Genomic DNA, 21,599 nt, shown 5'->3' on the forward strand with positions numbered 1-21,599 from the left:
AAGAGGATTGGGGGGGGGATAAGAAAATCCTGTGCCAGGGGACTGCAGTGGTGAATCTCCGAGGCTGGAAGTGACTGAGAGGATGGGCAAGTCACAGTGTCTTTGGAGGATTTTCTTGGGATTGACGAGAATAATTTAGCAGTGACCCTGCTTTTCTGGCAATCCGCTCAGCTTAGATGTTCATGTCGGCAGGCCGAGGTTGTTGGCAGCAAGATCATCGCTGAGCTTGATAAGGCAAACGGCCACAATTGCTTTTGCTCCTTGTGACCTGTGGAGATTTCCTAATCGGGAGATGAACCCTGGGGGCATTAAGGATGCGGAAATTTCATCACAGGGGATGTGCAAACAGTGTAGCAAACAGAAATCATCTCAGGCCAGTGTGGTTTTTTTAATCACGTAGGTTTTAGCCTTAAGTAAAGCGATTTTTGCTCTTGCGTTTTAAAAAGTTGGGGAGTTTTATTTCAAATTAAACAGCTGGGACAAGATTGTTTTGTGAAATTTTTAATTTTAAGGTAACAATGGTTTTAGTTCTGCAGTACGCTCACCTTTAAAAACTATGTAGCTAGATGACAGAAATTTGAAAATTAATCAACCAAATGATACGGTGTTAGTTAGTAATATGCTTTCGTTTGTATTTAAAATACACAGTGCTGAAAATAAATGTTCATTTTTGTTGCTGAAAGAATAGTTTTACATTTTATAATTATGGTGAATGTAGAGAAAAGAGGAAAAAGTATCCAGCTTAGGATATAGCAGAACAATGCAGGGCATGCAGTTATTTTATCATCTAATATGTCAGCATTCAAGAATCTGAACCGATTGTTTAAAAAAAATCTTGTACTTTGTTTCTTTTGTTGCTCATTTCCAACTTTGTCATCTGTCAGAATGCAAAAAAAAATTATCCTTCTATAACCATTGACAGGATAACACAAAAGCTGTCTCCAGGTCGATATTTTGCAGCAATATTTTTAACATACGAACAGTAGTTTTTATAATTTCACCTTGGTGCTCAACCATTTATTATCGTATCAGAAGCATGTCAGTAATTCCTTTCTAAATGTCTGCTTCTTTTAGCGCTGAGACCCACATCAAGGGCTTCACACTGAACGATGCTGCCAACAGCCTCCTCATCATAACGCAAGTTAGGCGGGATTATTTGAAAGGTATGTCACAATGCTTGACCTTTACGTCACATTAATGCCTCTGCAGATTTTTCTTGTAACGCCCTTCGAATACTTGGATAAAGGAGTCCATTTAGCAAATTACCTGCTTATCAAGAGCCTTTTGTGGTAGCTGAGAGACGTAAATTACTGTACATGCATTTATAATACAGCTTGAATATGAATGTACTTGTCATTTGACCACTTAGTCCAGTTTCCATTCCATTTAACACAAGATGGGTTTTCTTAAGATGAATCACAGCTCTTCAGACATGCAAAATTTGTGTTCCAGAACGAGAGAAAGTACAGGCTTTCAAGTGCGTTAAAATTCACAGCACAAGTCATTTTGCTTTGGAAATTAACATACTTTAGAGCATCTGAAACAATTCCCAGCACTTGTTTCTTGCATATTGTGTTGGTTGTGTGTGAGATAGCAGATGAGTTAAATTGAGTGTTAAATGTGTGGGATTGTGCACCAAATGATTATAATATTGATTTTTAAAACTTAATCTAATACTTTTTCAATAGTTCATAATACCAACAGCAATAAAATACGGTGTTTGTTTGACGTTCGGAGTTTAGCGTTTTTCAGTCAATGTTAAGATAACTGCAGAAAGCTGCAGAGATGACTTCGGGGAGGACTGGGAAGGGGGCCGTTGGTTTGGTGGAGGGTGTTCGTGGATCCGGAGGTCGTACGAGTGAGCTCCCAAGGGGAAAAACAACGACTCTCTTGAATTTAGGTAGACATCTTTCCTTCTTGGGCTTTACATTTGAATTTTAGTCAATAATAGTAAAACCGTTAAAACCGCAGTGTTGCCAATACCACAGAACCCACACGGGAAATCTTTAAGGAACATTGAGAAAGCTCTCTAATTGTTCACTCTGGTATCTCCTTTCTTCCTCAGACTGTAATAATGATATTATTCTTCACTTGCGTGTTTATAAAATAATTTCACGTCCCTGAGAGGAAGTTGCTAATTGTGCACCTTTACCGTCACCTGTGATACCTAAATGTGCTGGTCTTTAGATGTCCTCCTAATTGATTAGGACTGAGTATGTAAATGGTGATTTCTCTTTTTGCAAAATTTCTACCTCAGCACTCTCCAGGCGGGGCCAGCCCATCTAGATAGCCCTTCTGGCAGAGCTTGTTACTAAAACTTTAAAAGCTTTCATTTTATTTTTGATTTAAAAAAAAAAAAAAGCCTTTATTTCTGTAGACCTGGAGGTAAAGATACAGCACTTTTTTAGTTTCAGGGGGGTTAATTTTTGAGCTGAATCCGAACTGAATTTAATTTAATTCCTGTCCTTCGCTTGTATATTTGGTGCCCTGTGGAAACCACAAGGAACTTGATGATGTGATTTCACATCTGTTCTTCTCAGCGGTTCCGTTCAGCTGGAGGTTGGCTGAGAGCGGGAGCCATGACGCTGCCGCCTCCATCCCCACATGCCACCTCCCGCACCTTGCCATCACCTAACGATGCTCGTCAGCAAGGATGGGGAGTGGTGTTGGCACAGTCTCCGGCTCCTTATCTTGCCCCATGGCTGAGTGGAGCTCCCAGTTTGTGAAATCCCCTTCTCCTTTTTGGGTTTCTTTTTCTCCGTCCCATCTAAAACAAAAATAAAGCCAGCTCAATCTTAATGTAACTTTATAAGCAAATTCTGCTCTGGAATATTAATAGCTGATTTGTGGCACCTTTGCAACATAATCAGTATTACTAGGAAATTAAGGTGACTGTGGAAAGGACTCGGGGAGAGTGTGGTTGGGTATACCATTTTGGGTGTCCCTTAGGTCCTGAACTATACAGAGGGCGAGTCCTGGTACGGGAATTTGATTTAGGTTCTAAGGTCCCATGTTCCCTTTGGGTAGACGTAAAATGATCAGCGGCCCCAGTCCTCCTCTCTCTCTCATTTACACATGCGCCCGTAGATGCAGGCTCTGGGGTGTTGGATTCTGGGGTTGGTGTCTAGCAGTATGACCTTGGGCAAATTATTTAAACTCTCTCTCAGTTTCTCACCTGTAAAACTGGTACTTAGCTCAGAAGGGTAGCTGTGAGTGTAGCTGCTTCCTACTGGGTCTGCATGCTCAGCAAAGGTAGAAAAGGTCCAGTTTATCCTAGTTACTAACATCACTATCCTTATCTTACTTTGGTTATTTTGATCCAGTGGTGAGAAGATCCTCCGTAGCAGATGGTACTCTTGGTTAAAAGAATGTTTTTAAGTTGATTATCTATGACTACCAGTTAAGAAGATTTTATCAGGCTTTTTTTTTTAATAGATTATATTACTAAAATAATATAAATAACATTTTTTGTTTCCTAAATATACATGTGTATTTATAAAATTTTGGTGAATGTGCCTTTTAAACTACCTATTTTCTCTTCTCTACTTGAGAATCTGGAGTATTTAAAAATTGTTTACTCAGTAATAAACACTGAAAGCATTATGTTTTTTACTGTAGCACTTTTAATACATTGTTTAATTATTACCCTTTCCCTATTCTTCTGTAGAAGATAGGTTGTTCTCATTTGGAAGCTGCCTTCAGAGTCTTAGTGTTTTCTAGGTTACATTGCTTTAATTTTGAAAAAGCCATGAAGTTTTTCTTGGTAGCGGTAATGGTGATTGTTATGCTAAGTATTAAATTTTCCCTCCAGTCTACCACTTTATCTTTAATGTAATGATTTCGCTACACTGGCACATGAGTCCATAAATTGAAAGGATATTCCATATTTATCCATAATCAGGTACTTATTTAAAAAAAAAAAAAAACCTCTGGCTATATCCATAGGAATCTGATGATCTGTATTTTCTTTGAAAAATGAGTGCCAGCAAATACCTACTAAGTGTTCAATCATGTAAAATGAATTTGTTAGTGTGGGAAGTTGAATGGCACAGTTTGGCGGTGGCTGCATAGTCGATCCTGTTTAGACTAGAAAGAGGCATTGTTTTCAAGGAAGAATCTTTGGGATATTAGGAGATTTTGATAATCAGGTGATCTTTCAGTGTAATAAAGTCTGGGAAAGTATGAATGTGGTAGAAGTTAACAATATTTTGGGAGACTCTTTAATTTTTAAAATTCTGATTTATATTTTTCGGAACTTGACGATTTCCTTGAAATCAGTCCCTGAATGTTATCCCTGAAGGGAACCCACATTGTGTCAGTAGCATTTGTATTTTCTCTCTGATTATTTATTTATTTATTAAGATTTTATTTATTTATTTGACAGAAGGAGACACACAGTGAGGGAGGGAATGCAGGGGGAATGGGAGAGGGAGAAGCAGGCTTCCCGCTGAGCAGGGAGCCCAATGCGGGACTCGATCCCAGGACTCTGGGATCATGACCTGAGCCAAAGGCAGACGCCTAACGACTGAGCCACCCAGGCGCCCCTCTCTCTGATTATTTAAAGAAGAAATTCTCTGGTCTCTGATATTTTATAGTCAAATAAATAATTTTTTTTAGGCTTCTCATAAAGTATTAATATTTTCTGTAATCTAGAATAAATTATTCATAGCTTTTTGTGTGTAGCCATTTGGTGCTTGTATTTAAAAGCTGGTTTTCAAAATGCATTAGGCAGTACGGCTCATAAAAGAAAAACTCTTTCGCCTGCTCTTCTATTGTAGAGGCTCTAACAACACTAAAAACAGCCTTGGATCTGGAGCAGATACCTTCTAGGATAGCAGTGACCCGCCTTATTCAGGCATATGCGTTGAAGGGTGATGTAGAAAGCATACAGGCGATTCAGAAGATGGTAGATGGACTCGAACATTCAATTGGACTTTCAAGTATGGTTTTCATCAATAACACTGCTTTGGCACAAATAAAGAAGTGAGTATTTTCAACTTTTCCTTTCCTGGATACTGGAAGGAGCATTATCTTAAATACCACCTTTTAAAACCTTTCTTAGGCTATTAGAAACCATATCAACTGTAGAGGAAATATTGATGCCAGTTGCTGATTGTTCTCTAACTATTAAGGAATAATTATATGTTACAAAATGTGTTTTAGCTTTAAATTAGACCTTAGAATGACGTTTATCAAATTTTTAAATCCATGAAACTTTCTCCACAGTTGATAACTGTTCTCATTCATACGGGCCAGGCCCTTGTTGTTGAAACACTGACACAAATGTGGAAAATGAGTTCATTGCATTGTCAGCAACAGTTGAGGGTGACACTCTACTAGAACATTGCAGAAGCCCAGGGACACGCAAGCTTGTTAAAAATATGCATGTCTGTTTTCCCCACCTTTCTACCCATCCCCTCCTGTCAACACACACCCATAAAAAGGGAGGTGTTTAGAGGTGATTCTCTTACCACCATCTCTAGATTCCTTGCATAGACTCGCCACTGTATAGAAGTAAATAAATACTTGATTTTTATTAGCCTGGCAAGCAGAGTACGTTGCTCAAGTTATAGATTGATGGGATGATTATGAAATTGACACTCTTCATGCTTTTAAGTGTTCTTTAGTAGTTAACCTCACATACAGTTAATGGGTTGTGATCATTAAAATGTAATGTTTGTTTTTGCAGGGGTTCTTGTTTGTTCCCATTTCTCTGGGCAGAGAAGTTTTGTTTTGTTTTTCCTTTTAAAACTGTTTCCTCCCAGACAGAACTTCAAATTTTCCCTTAATAAGAAAATGTAGATATGTTAAGTCAGAAGATCAAGGAAATTATCCAAGTAAATCTGGATGAATTTTAGAATGTTACCATATTAAACAGTTTTATATGATGTGGAGAAGGTGTTTTTATTCACTATTAAATAATTATCTCACTAAAACCCATAAGAAAAACGTAACAGAATATTCATCTTTATTAGAGAATTCTTATGTGTTAGGTAAGAATTCTAACATAAAATGGATTATTTGGATTTGGATTGCCGTATCATAACTGTAAAGTGTCGATTAAAGAGTACCTTGACCAAAAAGATAATCGTGCAGATCATTTATATCATAACTTGTTAAGTAAGGCTATGTCATCAATTTTTTTTAAATGTAAACTGTAAAGATACTTTTTTTCTGAGAACTTTAGTATAAATTGATTATTTTTCAAATGTGTGTGATACCCACCAAAAACAAACTGATGTGACTGTGATTGAAAGACATGAAAGTAGACCTTTGAAGACATCATTAGCATCTTTAAGAATCCTGAGGTCTTATGCAAGATCTTCACCTCATGCAGTAGGGGGTAGTTGTAGATCATAAAGCCAAAGTTGCAGCACTTAAAATAAGTTTCCATTTTATACCCAAAGAGCTGCAAAATCAAATTAGATATTTAAGCTAAACTATTTTCTTAAGTTACTGTCATTGATTCTTCTATATGTGTGTTCGATCTTGTCTCCAGAGCAGTGTTTTACAATAAGCAACTACTTCAGTTACTGTAGCATGAACTACCTAGTGATTGCCTTTGCCACCTACGTGTGATTAAGTTCAGTTTGCATAGTGGTTTTTATCCGGGTTAGTGGTATTTATATTTCCTTTTTTTCCTGAAGTACTTGTATGTGTGAGTCCCAAAGTAAGTTCTCATACTAAAACTGCCTGCCATATTAATAGAAAAGCAAAGACTTTTTCTTTACAATTTATTTTACTTTGTTTTACAGCAATAACATAGATGTTGCAATAGAAAACATTGAAAATATGCTTACTTCGGAGAATCAAACTGTGGAACCCCAGTACTTTGGCTTGGCATACTTATTCAGAAAAGTAATAGAGGAGCAGTTGGAACCAGCCGTTGAAAAGAGTAAGTGAGCTGTTCTTGCTAAAGAACAGAAGCACATTTTCTCTCTGGTCAGCCTGGACCAGATGTCTTTTGTGGATGAGTTATACCACTGTTTAAACAAAAGCTTTCTCTTACCTGTTACTTTTTCAGTAAGCATCATGGCAGAGAGACTGGCCAATCAGTTTGCAGTTTACAAACCTGTCACTGATCTTTTCCTTCAGCTTCTGGATTCAGGCAAGGTGGATGATGCCAGAGCTCTCCTACAGGTAATGACGCACCACACCTGGAGCAGTGGGGCTTGGGGCTTGTGAGAAGTAAATTGAGAAATTACCAGACCTAGGTGTGGGGTAGGCTACCGGAAATGGAGCATGGTGCTGCTAGTACATGTACATTCAGTGTGGATCAATGTCTCGTGACACGGACTGGATTGTAAGTTGGAGGCTACTGGTTTTAAAGATGCCAGTCCAGGCTAGAAATGCCCTTAGGTTTAAAGGGGAGTGAGGGAAGACGTGTTTTGCTGACTGATTTAAAGACAAATGTTTCTGTGCAGGTAGGTAATGCAAAACCATTCCTTTGATTTCCTACTTTAATTTCTCTAATGCGCTAAAGACTGTGCGTCACCATGGCAACACAGTTTGCAAACAAAAACTAGGAAATGTTTGCTTTTCAAGTACAGCTTCTCACTTGAATACTCAAACATTCTCAGTGCCTTATTCAAGGTTTATTAAGAGTTGAATTTGCTTTCTATTCACTTGTGTGTCACAGACACATTAAATGACATATGCAGGTCTCTGTGGCCCACACTCTCAGTTAAATTAGCAATCTTCAGGGAAGGAGACAACTGCATTCATGCCATTTTAACAGCACTAAATATAAAGCTGTGCCAAGTGCCGACAGAACGGTGGGTGATCGGAGCTGCCACTGGCAATGTACACAAACAGGCACCGCTGGGGAGCCCTTCCCAGCAGGTGGCAGTCAAACAGTCACTGTGATCCCGCCAACGGCTGTGTTTGTGTAGACTCCCTGTGTCAAATTGAGGCCCGGGACCAATTTCTGATAGTAAATAGTATTATATTCAGTTCCGTTTTTATGATCTGCGAAACATGTTAAGTGGTAGATAGGGAAGGTGAAACTGCACCCCTGTGCTGGAGCTCTTGTTCGGATCCTTCAGGTTCATCTAGTTTGACAGAACCCAAGCCATTTTTAAAGGGAGTTCTTAAGAAATTTCTCTTGTGTGAACAGTTTTGTAAAAGGTGGAAATTGGCACTTGCCTCTACGGCTTTTTTTACTTTCTGTTCCTGGACAGAGAGAAACTCCAGCTAATTGGGAATGTTCTTGTCTGGTTTGGTTTGATTCCTTTCCCCCCACCCCCACCCCACCCCACCCCACCCCCCCTTTTTTTTTTTAACAGAAAAGGCAGTTTATCTTAGATAGGGATTCCAGGAAGCTTTTCATTGTCTTCCCTTGCTGCCTTTCATGTTAAAAGTTCCATCTGAAAGGAATAAACTCTAAGGCTTTATCCTGGTGTGTACATAACTCAGTGTACCTACCAGGAGGATGTGCGTCTCTGATTATACATCTTTAACACACTATTTTGATGGTTCTTCAGAAAGTGGCACTTGCTCTTTCATCTCCCAGCTTGTCCTGAGCCATCACTATCCGGGCGCTTGCTAGAGTGCACGCTGACAACAGCCTCGGCTGGAAGGCGGTAGGGTGCTGCCTGGGCTCTCGGAGCCGCACTCACACAGCGGCCTGTCGGGCTCCTGGTGACAGCTGTGTGTTGATGCAGCCCCCATGGTCTTTTCGTTGTCATCCCTACAGTAGACGGAGGCTTCCGACGAGAAACCCTTTACCCATCCTTTACCTGCCTGTCAAACAGCAAAAGATTATTCTTGCTGCAGCGAAGAATACTTTATTCACAGATGTCAAAAACATCAGTTTATAATGTTAATGTTCTCTGTGTGTCCCCAAAAGTTCTTTTTATACTATTCGTTTTAGTATTGACAATGTTTTAAAGCTTTGAAAGAGCAGTGTGCTTTGAGAAACCTAAGAATGACATCTGTAATGAGTGTAAACTAAAATATTGTCTTGCCATATTTGATTTCACTGTAGCATCTAAGATTGGCTAGACACTTGATTTATCTGGTCTGTCATATAAACTTTTTTTTTTTTTTGAGTTTAACTTTTGTCTCTTTCTCAAGCGCTGGCTGTCTGTTGCAATGAAAGCCTTTTATAAAATAGAGAGATTGAAATCAGTCCTTTTGTATGCATAAGTGTAGGTAATTATACTTTAAAGAGAACTTGCTTTGTACATTTTAATTTTTATAAAGAAACGAGCAGTTATCTCCCTGACACCTTATTAAATGTATAATTAACCTTATGATCCCTAGCTCACTTGTGAATGCTTGGCAGAATAATTGGAGAGGAATGGTGCTTCTTTTTTCCTCTTTCTTTGCAGTCCTAAACCTTATTCTGCGGTTGTTGAAGCATTAGTTTAATTTTTCCCTTTTCTGTTTAAACAAACTTTATACTTGCAGTGACAAGGGTGACATATTCACGAAAGCTCGGCGTAGCTCACATTGGTTTTCTGTTTTCTTACCGTACAAAAATGGGTTGACGATTAGGCCTTCCCGTTGGTAATGATACATTACTGTATTATTGTGAACTTTGTTAATTGGGAATATTCACCTTGGTCTACTTGTTTATCAAAAACCTTCATTTACTGAATGATGTTTCGATTTTTAGAGATGTGGCGCGATTGCTGAACAAACTTCAATCTTCTTGGTGTTCTGTATCAGGAGCTCTCGGAGACCAGGAAAGGTACTGTGCTTGATTTGCTGACAGATCAGGGATGCTAGAAGCCAGTCTTGTTCAGGGTGCTAAGTTTCACGTTAAGAGCTTTGGTTCAGTATCTTACCTAAAAACACTATAGAAACTGAAGATTGTGCTTGTCTCTACTTGTTTACTTTTTTAGATGTTGATAGAGTCAGTTCTGGCTCCATTCTTGTACTGGAAATGCAAAAGAAGTTCACACAGTGAATTCCCCCTTCGTGTAGTTGTGTGGGAAGAGCCCTAAGAAAGGGCCCTTACAGGGGCGCCTGACTGGCTCAGTGGGTGGAACATGCAACTCTTGATCTCGGGGTTGTAAGTTCGAGCCCCACGTTGGGTGTAGAGATTACTTAAAAAAAGAAAGAAAGAAAGAAAGAAAGAAAGGGCCCTTAAAAATGGAAGATAAAAATCCTGTTGCTTAGGTCATTTGGTCCATTTAACGGTGGGGAAGCACTGCGGAGGGAGATGTCCCACTGCAGAGTGTCTCTCCGTGCTGGTGGCTACTTCTGGCCATTTCTCAGGTCCAAGCCATCAGGTAGATGGGCCACTTGGTTTTAAAACTGGCATGTGCCACAAGTTCATGTTCTCTATTTGTATAGTTACCTTATTTACACTAAAAGCTACGTGTGTGTGTGTGTGTGTGTGTGTGTGTGTGTGTGTGTGTGTGTGTGTAAAACCAGAACCAAGTCCTATTTTTGATGTTAAAAAAAAAAAAAGAGGGCGCCTGGGTGGCTCAGATGGCTAAGCTTCTGCCTTCGGCTCAGGTCATGATCCCAAGGTCCTGGGATCAAGTTCTGCATCTGGCTCCCTGCTCAGTGGGGAGCCTGCTTCTCCCTCTGCCTTTCTTTCTCTCTCTCTCTCTCTCTCTCTCTCTCTCTCTATCACTTATGAATAAATAAAATCTTTAAAAAAAAAAGAATAAAACATTTTTCCAAAAATTTTTTGTAGATCTCATTTTACCTATTGAGTACCCCAAACCCCCTTCTTAGTTTATTTGGGCACATATAAAGTTTCAAACTGAGTGCCAATTGTAATGTTTATTTTATGCGAAACATTTAGGTTTCCAGTCTGAGAGGTCTAGTTCTCCTAAATTTCCCCCACACTAACACACTTTTTTGTCTTTTTTTTTTTAATTTACCTAATTGCACTTTTTATCTCTGACTCATTTATTTATAGCAAACAGCTTTTCAGAGACTGTTTTTTTTAAATTTGTGATTAAAAATGTAAGAAGTCTAAAAAGCGCTTGTCACTCTACATACGGGTCCATGCCCATATGCCAAGTAACCTACTGCCTTGCTCGGAAGATGGACAGGAAGTGTACAGTAATATATCTGCTGAGAACATTCCTCCCAGGAGACTTTAAATTGTAGGAAGTCCTGACAGGATGCAGGTCCAGTTATATAGATTGAGTAAATGTGTAAAAAGTGAATTAGGATTTTTAAAAATTCCAGTTACAGTGTCTAGCTGTTTGGCAGAATAAGTAAGCCAGATATAGTTTTCTTTTGTGAGATGGGAACATGGCATAAAGGTATATAAAATCCTTCCTTGATTTATCCAGCAGTATTGGAATGTGTTTGGTTATCACTAGGGTGTGGCAGGTCTGTATTCACTACAGGAACTAAACCAATAGGTGTGTCCAGATAACCTCTGAGAGTAATCAAGTAAACATTCCAGTGAGATCTGGAAATCCTCTTTTTATATACAAAGCAGGGAAAACTTCTGGAATGTTTGATGGAATTCTTCACATTTTATTTAAAAATCTTGGCACCTGAAGATACAGTTACTACCTATTTCTACTCTTTGGGATCTCATAACTTCTTGGTAAGGCTACCAATTGACAAAAGAAGCAGTCTTCGTGATATTTTAGAAGAATATTCATAGAAGTGTGAATGGAATTTCATTAATTTTTGAAAGAAGCTTGTTTGTTTTGGCTGTAAATTATTAAATGGACAATAAATACTAAGATAAACAAGGGAAAAAAGTTTATTAAATTCAATAGACGGTTGTTAATTGTTGTGAAGATTTCCTGATATAATGTCCATAAATCAGTGTTTTACTTCACTCTTCTTTCTTTCTTTTTTTTTTTTAAAGATTTTATTTTTTATTTATTTATTTGAGAGAGTGAGAGAATGAGAGATAGAAAGCACGAGAGGGAAGAGGGTCAGAGGGAGAAGCAGACTCCCTGCTGAGCAGGAAGCCCGATGTGGGACTCGATCCCGGGACTCCAGGATCATGACCTGAGCCGAAGGCAGTCACTTAACCAACTGAGCCACCCAGGCGCCCTTCACTCTTCTTTCAAGTTGTGGTAACATTTCCTATATTTAATTTCCTAGGCATCAACTTTGAAATCTTTGTTAGAATTGATTCCTGAATTAATTGAAAAGGAAGAAGCATACACCTCGGTCATGAAAAGCTATGGTAATAAGTTTAATCTGACTTTGTTATTTAAGTGATGTAGATATTCGTAGTATAGTCAACTAAGTCTTCAGCTCCAAGACAGTAATCCTAAATATTAGGTAACTATGATATAAATAATTGATTTAGCTTTAGAAAATGTTTTAAAACTGTATTTAAGAAAAATATGTACTTATTCATATAACTTTAACACAAAAAAGTATCACTGAGCATCTTCATCAGGGCCCAGCTACGTTGAATAGGACCCCAGGCTCCTGGAAAGACTTGGAAGTATATATACTTGGGCATATATATCCTGGGAGGCAATCCAGTCTCCCCAAGGCCGCCTGAAACATAACATGAAATGGGTACGTGTTTGAGACTGTCACGTGACTTGCCTTCTTGTTCCTTCAGTACCCTCCCCACCTGCCTGCATTTTTGAAATAACAGTCCCCTTAATTAAAAAGTGGGCCCCAAGATTTTACTTTAAATCACAGTTGAAATTGCAGTCTTATTTAAGCAGTTTGTTCCCTGATTGCCAGCTCATCACATATGAAAGGGAGCCAGGCTAAAGTTTTCTCAGTAATCAAGGTAAATGTAAGCATTTCATTTCCTAGTTGTGACCACCTGTCCATCTGCCACCCACTGATTTTCTCACGTGAGGCAAGAATTTAAAGAATTGCTTTGTTGATTTTATTATTGTCTGGACGACAAACTGCAATCAGAATTAGTAACTTGGTTCTCTGTTTTCCACCCTTATGAGGGGACCGTGATATATTTCAAAATAGAGGCAATAATCATAAACTTCCCAAAGTTCCATTGGGGGTTTGGGAGATGCTAAGTAATAAGTAAATACCACGAAATAGTGTCAAAATAGAATAAAACTGCTACTAAACTGTGTAATCTCACTTGGGAATTGGGACGGGGAGGAACAGGGAGACCAGGAAGGTAGTGAAAGGCAAGATGGAAGAGTTTTCTGAGTAGCTTCCTGGAATATGGTAGCTTGAGCTCAGCCCTTGATAGTGGCAGCGAAAGGTTTTGGCCCCTGCCGGGACCAGTTTTCCTATAGACAGGAAATTGACTTCACCCAAACTGCAAAGATCTGTTCAAGTCCAGTGAGAACTGATGAGTCATCCATGCTCGCTCCCTTTTGGGAGATCCTTGGATCCTTGGAGTGATCCTTGGATTGACTTCTTCCATCTGCCCTGGCGCTGCTGGAGTTGGGATCGGTTCTGCAGCACTCTTGGAGGGTAGGGGATTGTTAGGTGCTTAGATGTTGACAATCAAATGCAAAATTAAAGAGTTGAACTATCAACAGTAATTGCCAGTAGAGCCCTTGTAATCTCAACAGTAAACCTGGAAGTGAAATTTCTACACGGCAGCCACAACCGGAGAGCCAGCTAAACTTAGCCCCTAGGCTACTTCATCAGCCATTTAAGTGAAAATAAATATTAGTGTAACTTGTTAATGTTAGGTAGATGTGTATAGTTCTTTTATGCAGATAATGTATTTAGAATATTTTTTTCTTACTGTAGCCAAATATATTCCTATTTGCTTATTTTACAGTAGAATGTATTGCCAGTCTTTTTGGTGTTGTTTAGCTGATGATCTCTATCTTGATGTAGGTCTAGATTTCCACATAATTTACATGACCCTCACCACAACAGTCCTTGAATTAGCTTGATTTCAAGTGTGGTTTTAAGCAGAAGAGGGTTGAATGGTTTGTGTTTACTCCATGATTGAGGACTTTGGTTTGCGGTCACTTTAACTCTCTGGGTCCTTTAGTAGCTTTTTTTGTCATCTTCTTTCTCTTTCATCCTGAATAATGCTGAATGAGAGGTGTGGGGAGGAGTGAGGGAGCTGGTAGACTCTGGATGTGGTTTTTTCTGAAAGTAGTTAAGTATTCGTTTGTTTTGGAATAAAGGGATTCAGGAGTCCCTGAATGGCTAACTGTTGTTGGGAAAAGAGGAAGGTAGGTTGTCTTTATCTGTGATTAATATCTTTTTTCCAGTCTTAGACAAGGATGCTGTATCTGCTAAAGCGCTATATGAATATCTGACTGCAAGGAATATAAAATTGAATGATCTGTTTCTAAAGCGTTACGCAGTTTTGCTGAAGAATGCTGGAGAGCCTGTCCCCTTCACCGAGCCCCCTGTGAGTATTTCTTAATGGGGGGGGATACCTCTACGGATTTATGTATGCTTCATATTAATGTGTAAAAAAAAAAAAATAAGTTGAATACTTAATTACATAAGGATTAGATCTCTATGAAGAGGCCTCAGAGGAGGGCTTCCAGAACTGAGCAGTCGGGCTGCAGGTTTGGCTGTGGGAGAACATGGCCCCATGGGACTGAGGTTTGAAATACAAAGTCAGTCTCAGACCTTCAGCTATAGGTATGGATTTATCAAATGTCCTTGGGGCAATTCTCTCATCATTTCAACTTGAAATAGGATTTAATGGCCTGTATTTCAATAGCCAAGCTCATTGTCTCCCTGTGAATTACTTGTGCATTTTAAGCAAGTTGGTTTTTATTTCTTCATCTAGGAAGTTTTTGTGTGTTTTTTGTTTTGTTTTGTTTTTTTTTAATTTAGGTAGAATTGACATAACCTTATAATAGCTTCAGGTGTGCAACGTACTGATTCCATATTTGTGTATATGGCAAAAGGATCACCACAGTAAATCCATTAACATCCATCACCACACATAGTTACAAAGTTTTTTCTTGTGATGAGAACGTTCAAGATCCACTCTCCTAGCTACTTTCCCATATGCAATACCGTATTATTGACTAGAGTCACCATGCTGGACATTCCATCCCTATGACTTACTCATTTTATAACTGGAAATTTGTACCTTTTGACTCCCTTCATCCCTTTTGCCCACCGGAGGCAACCACCAGTCTGTTCTGTACACCATGAGCCTGGGGCTTTTTGTTTATTTTTTGGTTTTTGATTTTTGTTTTGTTTTTTAGATTCCACATAAGTGAGGTTGTATGGTATTTTTCCACATACCAGTGAGGTTATATGGTATTTGTCTTTTCTTTGTGACTTATTCCATTTAGCTTAAAGCTCTCAAGGTCTATCCATGTTGTCGCAGATGGCAAGATTTTATTCTTTTATGGCTGAATAATCTTCCGTGTGTATCATATATATATATATGTATGTATCACGTTTTCTTTATCCATTCATCCATTGATGCACACTTAAGTTGTCTCCGTGTCTTGGCTACTGTAAATAATACTGCAGTGAACATGGGGGTGCATGTCTTTTCAAATTGGTGTTTTTGTTTTCTTTTGGTGAATATCCAGTAGTGGACTTACTAGATCATATGGTATTTCCATTTTTTAGTTTTTTGAGGAAACTCCATACTGTTTGCACAGTGGCTGCACCACTTTACATTCCCACCAACAGTGCAGGGGGGGGTTCCCTTTTCTCCACATCCTCACCAGCACTTGTTATTTCTTGTCTTTTGTATCCTAGCCATTCTGACAGGTATGAGGTGCTACCTCGTTGTGGTTTTGATTTGCATTTCTGTGGTGATGAGTGGTGTTGAGCATCTTTTCATGTGTCTCTTTGCCATCTGGATGTCTTCTCCAGAAAAATGTCTCTTCAGGTCCTCTGCCCGTTTTTAATCAGTTGCCCAGGAAATTTTGTTTTGTTCTATTTTAATAAGAGAAATCGTACATGCAAAATTCCTTTTTATTGTGTCATTAAGCTGCCAGTCAGTACACCATGTTTTTTTTTAACCATAGCCATAGCCAGGTGTGAATACCTGCACGCACATGCACATGCACACACACAGCGGAGGCTCTTGGTGCAGCTTTAACTCTAGACTTGCGGCCCTTCAGCTAATTGACTTCATCAACAGAAAGGTGTTGGGGCTTGAGGGGACAGCGCTTGCGATGGGCCCAGCAGTCTTTGCTATCAGTTTGCAGCACTTTATGCCTTTTGAGGGTTTTGTTTTGTTTTGTATGACTTGAGTGTTGTGCCATGAGTTCTCAAGGGTGACTGTACCTGTGACTTCCCTCCCTTTGTCTTCTTAACAGGAAAGCTTCGAATTTTATGCAAAGCAGTTAAAGGAATCAAGGGAAAACCCTTTGTGAAGCAAGCAGGCACTATATTTTGTGTGTATTTGTGATTCAATGTCTAAAATGTTATTTTTTAAATATATCTGAGAGGACAGAATAAATAAATGAAAAGTTACTTTGTGTATTTTTTTTATTCATAATGTATATATTTTCAACACTTTATTGACAGTAACTGTGCACTTAGTCACTAGACTTTTTGGGGTTTTGCCGACAACATAAATTCTACAGCATTTTTTTCACGGCTTCTGATGTTTGAAGCTGTAAGTTTTCAGGGTTCTTCTCCCAGTGACTCTTCAGGTCCCCTGTTCTGGTTTGTTCATTATTTTCATAAAAATGTTATTCCTTGTATTTAAGACTTGCTTGTTAATACTGTGTATCTGAAAATTTTGGAGCTAGACAAAATGATGCTCGGTGAGCTTCCTAAGGCTTTACTATTCTATGATAGGAATTCTCTTCATGTGTGAAACCCAGCATTATTTTCCAGTTTTGTAAATTGCTGCCACCGGTAGGCATGTTGTAAGTCATCACATCTAGCACTCCTTTTCCTTGCCCTCGGTCAGGGTGCTATTTGCCAATGCCTGGATGCTCCCTGCCATGCTTTCCCTTCTACCACGGAGGCTTCTGAGAGGCTCTGTTCATAGACGTCTCTAAGACTGAGTCCTGGCTGTGACTTTGATCAGGAAGCAGAGAGCAGTGCATTACCTTTTGTCTTGGTTTCAGGTTTGCCAGCACAAGTACACCCTGCACTAGGCTTTTGTTACTTCATACTCATCCTTTGAATGTGTGATTTTATATATGAAGGAAATTATGGTTTGTATTCAGTTTTATCAAAGTTATCCCCAAATTGGCTTTCATGCCTATTAATATCTATATTATCCGTTGTTACTATAGAAGAATTCAGGCTGGGTTGTGAAACACTTTACCATTACAAAAGTGTCTTAATATGTAACAGTGACCTATTTGGGGATTAGGTAATTAATTACCCAAAATGTTGAAAATGCTTTATTTGAGGTTTATCCTTATCCATTTGAAATCAGTGGTTCCCACTATTTACATGCAGGGAGACCTTGCCTTGTAGGAAGTAAGCTGGCCTCAAGCTGGTTGTGCTGCCCACCTGAGTTGTGGACCCAGCCATCCTTCATCTAGAGCCTGCAGATGACATGAAAGGGAGGGGTGCGTTGATGGAGGGAAGCCAAGAAGTAAACGTCATCACAGGATTGGCTGTGCTTTCCTTCATCTCGGTTTTGTGGAGGTAGACCTAAGGGTTCAGAGGCCTTGGCCAATGCCAAGTCCCAGCCTAGAGGACTTAATGAAGCTCTCCTTTGTTTGCTCCCCAGGGGCAGGCCCTGGAGCTATTGTGTATGTCCCTGCATTGTCTGGTTGGCCACGAGCCTCACGCCTGTTAGTGATTCCACTGAAGCAGGCCCTAATTTTTGCAGTTATGCTAACCCTAAGTTATTGGAGCAATGCTTTATTGATGCTCATTGAAATAGGTCTCTCAGAAGAGGCATAACCTTGGGACATACCCTGGACTTCCCAGTTTTGTCTGGGCCAGAGACTGAGAGTACAATCTTAATTGCATGAAGTGACTCCAAGCCAGCCTTGTATATTGACGCTGGTAAAATGCCAGGTGTAGTGCCGAGGAAATAGGTGCAAATTCCTCATCTAGCATTCTAAACAGCACTACTGGCTTCCCCTTTTGAATTTAAATATTAAAAATGTAATTGTGTATTTTATGTGGGCTAAGAAATACTTTCTAAATAATAGCAAAATTGAAACATAGAAATAGAGAGCAAACACAATTATAGCACACAATAATATGTTTTAGACTAAAATTATAAGCAAACAGCTAACTAAAAAAGTAAACGTCATTGTAAACTTTTGGAAAGTATCATGTTTTACATGTAATTGTATGTTCATGAATTTAATATAATTTTAATGTGAAATGCTTTGAATAAATTATACTCAAAACCTGTGAGCCTCTTCATTTTTAATCTTATCAGATTTTTGCATAATCACTTTTATCATTTCAAGGACTTTAGTCTTAAAATTTTAAATTAAAAATTGTGTGGTAGCCTCTATTGCGGCCAGAATTTCTTTGCTAAATGGTGTACAGTTTGTGTGTAGAGAACCAACAATATCACGGCTTCTCTGTTGTAAGGACAAGCAGATATTTGAGATCCCTGAGGTACAAAGTTGGCGAGAATGAGTAGAGGTGGATATATGGTAAATGGACACTGAAAGCGAAGGCGGTTTTTTCTGCATTAAGTGTCAGAAGGAGCATTCCACAGCTGCACAGAGTGGTCCCGGGCACACTTACCCCCTTGCCTTACACCCCCTGTTCCTTCCTCGGGTGAGCTTGCTGTGGCCAACCTTGGGGGGCTCCTCTCTGTGGCTTCTTGGCCCTTCTCCCCACCTAGCCTATTGTCTCTCCAGGGCTCCCGCAGCCACTTAAAAGAGCACATACCACGCAGCTTGTGAACTCCCCAGGCCCCGGTTCTGTGTGTCACGTCTGTAAGCCCAGACCTTGCACAGTCCTGGCCGCAGGCCCCCCATGTACTGTTGTCAGGTCCATGTGTCCTGTGAAGCTAACCATGAGCACCTGCTACTGTGCATCGGGCACCCCTCTTCCGTCACATTCACGATGAGAAACATCTGGGCTTACAGAAGTTAAATTTACCCACAGTGATCAGAATCACGGTGATTTATCACATGGCTAGGACTCTGACTTCCCAAAAACAATCCAGTTAAATTTTAAATTCAGTTAAAAATCCAGTTAAAAGTCAAATTAGAACCTCTAAACCGTTGGGATATTTCTGTTTTTAAGAAAGCAAGCTTTCACATTAAAACAAATGTTCCCAGGCCCGACAGCTTTACATTGTAAGGTTATTTTCTTCCATTTAGTCAGATACCCAGTGCCTGGCATAAATGCCAAGTTTGTGAATTCCAGTAAATTATTAAGCAAGCTTTATATTGCAAATTGTTCTTCCCTGTACAATGTATTCCTCTAGTCTGCAGTGTGTGTATTCTGCATATGTTTTCTCATGTGTTTGAGCACAATTTTCATTTAATATTTGTCTTTCTGACAAACCAATATTTATAGTTTCTATAAAGTGAAAGCAACATTCCTGAAGTATGGTCGAGCTAATAGCTGCAGGGGGTACACAATCATGGTAATTTATCACTTTGCTGTTTCCATTAGGAATGTATCGTGCTTTCAGACCCGCGGACTTTACAAAGCCCACATTATGCAGCCTTAGTACAAATAAAGGAAATGGCTGCATTTGCAAATTCAAAATAAGCACTTATCTTTTTCTTTTTTGCACGAAGAAAAGAACCATCAGAAGAAACATCATCCGGTTCAGGCAGAGCAAAAACATTTAACTTCATATTTAGTGCCCCTGCACATTTGTTTGGACAATGGCTGGCTGGCGGGATCCGTGCTTACAGAGATCTCTTGAAAGTAGTATCTTCACCAACTCTGCCCCAGGCATGCACTTGCTGAAACTCTCATTATTTGTTACGTCGTTTCCTACCCCAGACAGTGAGCTCTACACCAGTTAGAACAGAACCTGGCCCTGCTTGGCACCCAGTAAGCATCGTCGAGTGAACAATGAACACAGCACCTGTCCCACTTTCCAAGCCATGCTCTTTCTGAGATGTGTGCCTTGCATGCACTGGAGGGTTTCCTCACACACACACTTGTCTTCCTAAGAGATCAAAGATGCCACTTTGTAGCTCAGAGCCAGGATAGTGGGAGTCGAGGCCCAAGAAGTCCTTTAAAACCCGTCTTCCCACATGGAAAACATGTTCAAGTTTACTGCCAGGAGGAGGAGGGCTTTCAAATGTGTAATGGAAGCCACTTCAGTACAAGAGTGGGATCAACAAAAATAAAGAGCTTCATTTTTAACATGGGGCAGTTGGGCTTTTTAGCAGTTTGGGGAAACAAGGAGTAGCCCCAACTTTACACAAAGACAAGAAACATGGGCACTATGACATGGAAAGCTGAGAAGTGTTACCCAGCCTCTGAGTTGGTGTGTGTTAAAAATCTCAACCCACTGCTTAAAATACTACTGTTTTAATTGTTAGCTGCTAACAACCACATGTGCATGCAGAAAATGGGCTGGGTTCCCTCCGCCTGGGGCTGGCCTGAGGGAAGGGGCCTCCGCTAAGTGAGTAGTACTTGAGTCTCAGTAGAGCCCCTACATCTCCCAGGTCTGTGGTTAGCACTTGGATTTGGTGTCCATTTAAATATCCCTGCTGCTAGCTGTTTGATCTGGAATCAAAACAAGTCGAGTGGGAGAAAGAAAACAGCAAGCACAAGATCTCTCCCTGTGAACCTGACTGGTGAGATGAGCTTGACCCAGGGCAAGATTAGGCCTTCATCATTTTTATAGGAACAAGAGCAGAAAAAACGAAATCACATCAGAAATACTGAGTCACGCCTGGGTGGTTCGGGCAGTTAAGCATCCTACTCTTGGTCTCAGCTCAGGTCTTGATCTCAGAGTTGTGAGTTCAAGCCCTGTGTTGGGCTCCACACTAGGTATGGGGCCTACTTTAAAAAAAAGAAAATATTTGAGTCAGTATAGGTAATTACTTTCTGCTTAATTAAAATTTCCCTGTCAATAGCATAAGAAATTGGAGCGCTTAAAATGCAAACTTCAAAACCTTTGCCTTCTGGTCAAGGGTGTGCAAAGCCTACAGCCTTGGGACAAATCCAGAGCGCTGTTTTTCTGTTTCACTGGGACACAACCACATCTCCCATACTTTAGAATTGTCTGTGGTGGCTTTCAACACTGCAACAGAGTTGAGTGGCCCTCAAAACCTGAAATACTATCTGACCCTTAACAGGAAGAGTTTGTGACCCCTGCTTTTGAAATTTCTCACAGGCAGACCTCTCCCCCTTTCAGGGCAGGGAGGGGCTGAGTAGACCACCCGCACACCCTGGGGAGCAGTTTGTTCATTTGGTTTTGTTTCTTTGTTTGTTTCTGTTTTCAAAAAACAGACCCATGAAATCAGAATCTCTGGGTGTGGGTCCACAGAGGTTGTTAAAACTCCAGGGTGGGCAACCAGGGTGGAGAACCAGGATGCTCCAGCAAAAAAAGAAATGGCTGCTGCTGGAGTTTCTCCCATTCTCCGGCCTTGGCACTTTGCCCCTTTCCCCCACAGCCCTGCACACCAGAGCCCACGGAGTCATTAAGGCCCCTTCTAAACTGAGAGGCCATAACTCAGTGAGATGATAGACCCCAGTGGCTGTCCGCCCTCACTGCACATTGGAATCACTGGGGAGTTCATGAAAAAGCCCACGTCCTCTTCCTCCTCCTTTCTCCCTTTAGGCCTAAAGCCTTTAGGTGACCGCGGTGCGGGTGTGGGAGGAGCCGGGCTGGTCAGGAATAGGGTGAGGACGGCATCTGT

The 21,599-nt window shown here is 40.1% G+C and overlaps 1 protein-coding gene across 2 annotated transcripts in view; it reads left to right on the top strand.

Moving 5' to 3' along the window:
* The window catches only part of LRPPRC (leucine rich pentatricopeptide repeat containing), a 104,044-nt gene extending 87,745 nt beyond the window's left edge, over nt 1–16,299 (top strand). For both annotated transcript variants that reach the window (XM_027621411.1, XM_027621412.1), the window contains 8 exons: nt 1,075–1,163; nt 4,779–4,983; nt 6,756–6,895; nt 7,025–7,140; nt 9,620–9,694; nt 12,037–12,121; nt 14,109–14,251; nt 16,143–16,299. In XM_027621411.1, coding sequence (XP_027477212.1) covers nt 1,075–1,163; nt 4,779–4,983; nt 6,756–6,895; nt 7,025–7,140; nt 9,620–9,694; nt 12,037–12,121; nt 14,109–14,251; nt 16,143–16,199 — 910 coding nt within the window. In that variant the 3' untranslated portion in view covers nt 16,200–16,299. The remainder of the gene's footprint in view (nt 1–1,074; nt 1,164–4,778; nt 4,984–6,755; nt 6,896–7,024; nt 7,141–9,619; nt 9,695–12,036; nt 12,122–14,108; nt 14,252–16,142) is intronic.
* Nucleotides 16,300–21,599: the final 5,300 nt, after the last annotated feature.

The sequence above is a fragment of the Zalophus californianus genome, chromosome 8, assembly GCF_009762305.2.
Source record: "Zalophus californianus isolate mZalCal1 chromosome 8, mZalCal1.pri.v2, whole genome shotgun sequence".
NCBI classification, from domain to species: Eukaryota; Metazoa; Chordata; class Mammalia; order Carnivora; family Otariidae; genus Zalophus; species Zalophus californianus.